Source organism: Apium graveolens, chromosome 8 (assembly GCF_009905375.1).
Source record: "Apium graveolens cultivar Ventura chromosome 8, ASM990537v1, whole genome shotgun sequence".
NCBI lineage: Eukaryota > Viridiplantae > Streptophyta > Magnoliopsida > Apiales > Apiaceae > Apium > Apium graveolens.
Window position 1 is genome coordinate 2,692,855 of NC_133654.1, and position 6,440 is coordinate 2,699,294.

General features: G+C 30.8%; 1 protein-coding gene across 4 annotated transcripts; it reads left to right on the top strand.

The window, feature by feature from the left end:
- The first annotated feature begins 206 nt into the window (after nt 1-206).
- On the top strand, nt 207-3,352 carry LOC141678517 (uncharacterized). Of its 4 annotated transcripts, none has more exons than XM_074484866.1 (10): nt 207-606; nt 932-1,009; nt 1,107-1,211; nt 1,315-1,614; nt 1,698-1,775; nt 1,898-1,976; nt 2,076-2,159; nt 2,321-2,371; nt 2,468-2,605; nt 2,672-3,352. In XM_074484866.1, exons 1-4 carry the CDS (start codon nt 327-329, stop codon nt 1,419-1,421), a joined length of 570 nt encoding a protein of 189 aa, XP_074340967.1. In that variant the 5' UTR covers nt 207-326; the 3' UTR covers nt 1,422-1,614; nt 1,698-1,775; nt 1,898-1,976; nt 2,076-2,159; nt 2,321-2,371; nt 2,468-2,605; nt 2,672-3,352. The 4 variants fall into 4 exon arrangements, with proteins under 4 accessions (XP_074340967.1, XP_074340968.1, XP_074340965.1 ...); XM_074484867.1 differs by having other exon boundaries at nt 1,116-1,211; XM_074484864.1 differs by lacking the exon at nt 1,315-1,614.
- The last annotated feature ends 3,088 nt before the right edge of the window (nt 3,353-6,440 follow it).

Below are 6,440 nucleotides of genomic sequence, written 5' to 3' on the forward strand. Positions count from 1 at the left end.
TTTCGTCATTTATGTATATCATAATTCCTGAATACTTTTGAAGGGTATTAAAGTAAAATCACTACAACTAGAAAATCTTAAAAAAAGCCACGTCACCTAATTAGTTATACAATCATCCAACATTGGAGCCTGTTTTTATGCTTATCATTTATCACAGTTGATCATATGATTGTAACAGTATCCGTGATTTCCATATTTTGAATATCCATGTAATTCAAAACAAAAAAAACACATCACTGGTCTCATTTATGCATTCGTGGATGAACTCGAATCATATGTTCTTCAATATGTCAAAAATCATAAAATAAGATAATACATCCAAAGTAATGGATCAATCATCATCACGAAAAAGAGATAATACTTGTGAAGATATTCCCGACAGAGTGAAGTTTGATTCGAGTGCGTCATATGTCGATATACTACCAAGTAAAAGAGGAAGACCTCGGAAGGACAGTTCATCTGCAAACGCACAGGTTACTCATGTCAATTCAGAAAATCATCCTGTCAAGAAGAGAGAAAGGCCAAGAAAACAGAATGTTGTTTCAAGTCCAGTTAATCAAGGCAGATTTAAATCAACCAAGTTTTTTACTGACCATCAATCAAAAGGTATCATGGATACTATTATAATTTATTCTTATACGGCTTCATAAATATCTGTATTTAAGATTTTACCCTCTTAGATATGAAATTTGGTGGAGAAGAGAATATTGAACCTGACTCTGGCAAGAATATGAAGACTCCAACGATAAATACGACCGATTAGATATTCAAACCTATGTAATGTTCAGTTTAAATATGTGCTTAGATATTTGAAGGCTCCATATATCTGAATCAGTATTTTTGAAAGATTAAAGTAGTCCTCTATTAATTTAGCTAACATTCACATATATTGAATAATTTGAACTGTATGACTTATACCCAAATGTTGCAGGACGAAAAAAATTTCAAGGTAGCTGTTCACCTTCAACACAAAACAGACGACCAATGATTGATATCACAAAACCAAGCGGTAATGAGTGATAGAAATCTGTAATTGAGTGATAATTTTATTTTGATTTTGATTTCTAATATTACATAGATATGTCACTTAAAAATTCACATGTTAGGTAATACAGTCGGTGGAAAAGAAAATAACAATCCTGTTTCTAGCCTCAAGTTGCAGTATCCATTCCCGACATCAGAAAGCAGACGACCAATCACAAATCAAAGCTGTAATATATTCTTTTTCTTGATATATAAAAAACCATTTAAATTACATTTATTGGGTAAGAATATATATAGTACAAATATAATTATATGCTATATTTTTTGCAGCTATTCCATGTAATATGTTGTACAAGAGTGTATCCATGTGTGAGAACAACTATCATTCTACAAAAAGCAAAAAATGTACACAACTGAACTCATTTATTCATCTGTAGTGGTTTAATTGGATTGCATAATTAATATCTGTGCACAAATCTATAAGACATTGTACAGTCCAAATATACTTCTTTAACAGAGTTGCCATACTAGGTGATGTATCCACTGTAAAGAAATTTAGCAAATCTGTTTGGAGCAACAGTTCAGTATTACCATTAAGTGCAGTAACAAATCGAACAAGAATTGAAAATGGTTGGTTACTTGATTATACTACATTGCAGTATGCATAAGGATTACGTTATTTGAACTGAAACACTTATGCTTAAATGTTGCAGGTCGAACCATGTTTCAAGGTAGTTGTTCACCTACAAAAGAAAGCAAACTAGCAAATAGTGATATCACAAAACAAAGCGGTAGTATATTTATCATTATGACATATAAAAAATCAATTACATTAACTAAGTTAGAATGTATATACAACAAGTTCTAAAAATATGTTCCAGTTCTTACAAACACTTATACCTAAATGTTGCAGGTCTGACCATGTTTCAAGATAGTTGTTCACCTTCAAGAGTAAGCAGACGGACCAAATAGTGATATCACAAAATAAAGCGGTAATATATTTATTATTTTGAGATATACAAAAGGAACTACATTATACTAAGTTAGAATGTATATACAACTAACCTAAAAATATGTTCCACTTCTTACAGCTCTTCCAACTCTTCCAACTCAGACGTTATACAAGAATGTATCCATGTCTATGGTCAACAATAATTGTGCAGAAAGACGAAAAGGTTAAAATCTATATTAATTATCTTGCGTATCAATAAGACATTTGTCATTAATAGTCTATTGTAAGAGACATATTTTGTGATAGATATTTAACTATTAAATATTTCATAAAATAAGGAAACTTTATTTGTATATTCTCGGGCCTTGAATACGTCGTTTGCAGATGCGGATGATAATTTGGCATATTATACAAACGAGGATTTTGAAAATTACGGTATGTCAAAATATAATGTGCAATTATAATTTTCTAATCCTACACATGTTTTAATATTTAAATTACCCATAAGTTGCATAATCTACCACCTTGCAGATACTATCCTATATTCAAAATCGGATTATATTAGTGATTTTGATGATGAATTTTCTTATTTGCTTCAACCGGATTCTGATGATGATTATGAAACTGTACCAGAATTTACAGAACATTCACAAATAGGGGCCTTCACTGGTATAATTCTTGCAGACGTTTGATAATATTTTTTTATTGACCATATATTCATTTACATTATATCAGTTTGCAGATGAATTTCCACTCAACCCACCGGATTCTGACACTGAATCTGATGATTTTTCAAGTGATGGTTATTCAGAAGATTTACATTCTGATGTATCTGGCAATGAGTCTGAAGATGAAAATCCATTTGAGAATGAATTTGACTTTTCTCATTTTGGAACAGTTATTTGACATAGTTCAGAAACTCAGGCATCAACAATGCCTGATCCTGAACATGGTAATCCAAATTCTACTTCAATAAATTTTGTTAACAGACATTCGCCAATATGTCCAGAATATTGTAGCCTTGGCGCGCGAACATCAACCTGCCGATATTGTAATGCTATAATGTGGGACAAGGAGCGTGTCAATAAGGGCAATAGAAAAAGTCCTCCATTATTTACTATCTGTTGTGGAAAAGGAGAAATCAAGCTTCCAAAGGTTAAGCCGACGCCAAAGTTTCTAATGGACCTTCACCAGGATAAGGATAGAGTCTCGGGACCAAAATTCTTGCGTTCTATAAGGTCCTATAATGCAATGATCAATTTTTCTTCCCTAGATGGCAGGATTGACAATTCAATAAATAGGAGTCGTGGTCCAAAACTATTTCGCATGTCAGATGTAAATCATCACAAGATGGGAAGTTTATTACCAAATGATGGAGAGACACCTAAATTTTGTCAACTTTACATATATGACACCGAGAACAAAGTTGAAAACAGGATGAAGTCAATTAATGTACAGAACTCATCCAACATTGATCCAGAGATTCTAACTAATTCATGTCAACAATGCCTCATAAGTAAAATTTAATTATGCACAAATTTCAACTAAAATCAACCAATACTAACTAATTCATGTCACCTACCTGTAAAAAAAGTCAATATCAATTCATTTAATCTAATGTTTATTTCACTCTTTTTAGTAATGTGCATTTTTCATGTTTATTCAAATATATCGAATAATTAAGTGTCATTTTATATAAAATTGGCTCTAGATGAAATATTTTTTATAAATTAAATAAAAAGATGTTATTAATATATTTTTTAAAAACTTTATAATTATTATAATATATATAATAAATTTTTATATATACTGCTCTATAAAATCATTTTCAAATTTTTAGTTATTCTTCAGTAACTCTACTTAATATTATGGTCACATACTAAAAGCAATTTTTAACAATGTTATTTGCCAATGTAATGTTTAACATTAATATTTTGTCGCAACCAGGCAAACTATAATTTGTTTTTACTCAAGTACTTAGTATAATAAAAATATTATTTTTCTAGAAAAATTTCGACGCCCTTGCGCGAAGCGCGGGCAAAAAATACTAGTGTTTAATAAACACCGAAATCTTGAAAGAAAATTTTTTACAAGGCTCCATGCTAGTATGTTACCTTCACCTTGTCTACAGCCCCGGATATAAACTCAATTCCATAGTGGAGCATTTGGTATATATACAAAGTGTTTTAAGAATTCCCGATTAATTTTTTATTAATTTTTAAAAAATATTTGATAGATTTAATTTTTGAAATCCAGTTAATAATATATATATTATTATTGAATTATATATTTCATGATAAATAAGGTAAATTTATTAAATATTATTAAAATATATAAATAAATCCGATTTTTTTGTCGATTAATCCCTACGATTAGTTCCCGATTTACCATTTAATCCTTAATCGATACCTAAACAGATTAGTATTGATTACCGATTTTTATAATCATGTATATACGACATAAATTCATTATATAGCTAAATACAGTTGTAGCAAGACAGCTTTTTAAATTTCTAAAATTAGAATGTTAAGGTAAAAAAAAGAACCATATTATGATTATGAACAATTGAACATGCAAGTTGGTGTTAAGTATTACAAGCAAATGTATGTGATAGTGTTCTATATGGTACAAAGTTTGTTTATATCAACAATCAAATATACACAAAACAATGAGATATTAGAGTAAACTTAAGTGAGAAAAGTGTTTATAAAACCAGCTTTACAAATTTTCCGAAAGTCGCCTAGTCAAAATTAATTAGTTATAGTTTAAGCAAATTGTGAAGTGCATGCTTTGACATCTCTGCAAACCCTCCATTGTTTCCATCACCTGTTTTGATCGGCTAGTTAAATTGTTAATATTTCGGATAGTTGACACGAAAGAATATGATAAAATAATATAAATGCTATGGTTTTATTACGAAGTATGTGGATGAAAACAAAACCAACTATGCTAGTGATAGATTTTATAGTTCAACATATCCATAGCCTACTTGATGTTAGTTGTTAACCATGAACCATAGTTGCCAATGTGTTACTTTAATTTTTAATGTAAAAATGATTATGAATGTAATAACAAGGGAGCTTTAAACGCAAAACTGATTATATTAATTCATACTTTGATTCAACAATCAAGGAGTTACAATGTTACTTTCTTTTTAAGATATATATTTAGCAAAAACAAAAGTTAATTAATACTCCCTCCGTCCTAGGGGTGTAATCGAGCCGAGCCGAATACTGTCAGGCTCGGCTCGAGCTCGATTAAAATAGTTCGGGCTCGAGCTCGAACTCGACCGAATCTTTAATTTCAAGTTCGAAACTTGGCTCGTAAAAAGTTCGGTAGGCTCGAGTTCGGTTCGAAAACTCAAATTAATTCACTAAATATTAACAAAAATTCGAAATATAATAGAGGTTCGACTCGATTTCGACTCGATAAAAATATATAATATATAAAAAAATATTAAATATTTACATAAAAATATATTTAAAATAAAAAAATTAAAAAATAATAGAGGTTCGATAATGCTCGCGAACCTTACGAGCCGAATAATTTGAAGTTCGAGCCCGACTCCGTTAAAAAGTAGAAAAGCTCGAGCTCGGCTCGATTATTTTCGAGCCGAATTCGAATTTTTTACGAGCCGAGCTCGATTAGCTCACGAACAGTTTGGCTCGTTTATAACTCTACTCCGTCCCACTCAATTCTTTACATTGAGGGCGGGAGTTTGACACACAATTTAATACTCTTATTAAATGTAATTGTATAATTTTTGACTGAGAGAAGTGTACATGTTACTATATGTAGTCATAATTCAGAATGAAGGATAATTAAGCATAAGATTTGGCGATTTCCATTACAAGACAATGTACATGATATGGTACTTTATACAAATGTACTACTCTGATATTGAGTAAGATGAACTTGTATTCGAGACAGTTTCTGTTTATGGTTTTTCTATCAAACTTAGATATTGTAGTAAACTCAATTTGTTGTTCAAAATTTAAGGATCTTGTAAAAAGTCCAAGAGTCACCGGTGTGATGATCAAACTCGTGACTGTTTGTCTTATTTAGCGATGTCAGAGATATGCGCTGCGCTAGCTTTTTAACGGATTGCTGATGTAGATATCATAGATATAATGTTGGTCTGACATTTTAGATTACAGTATGCTCAGCACACATGCTCTTCTCCTGAGCGCTGAGATGCAAAGGGCTCAGAAAACTCACTCTTTAAAGCTCACCACAATGTATTTATATGATGTACATGTTCCTTATTATGATATGTAATCATCAGTCAATCTGTTTTTTATGACAGGAACTCTACGTAATTCTGATACCAATATTACAGCTCCTAACATTTCGATTTTTCTGTATGAAACTTATTGAAACAATTATCACTTATGGTTTATCTTTAATCTTCTGGTAGAAGGAAGAGAACTTACTAGCTTTATTCATGGTACTACTATGTGTCCACAAAAATTTTCTCTATGAGTCATGAACCTTGTTAAAGTCT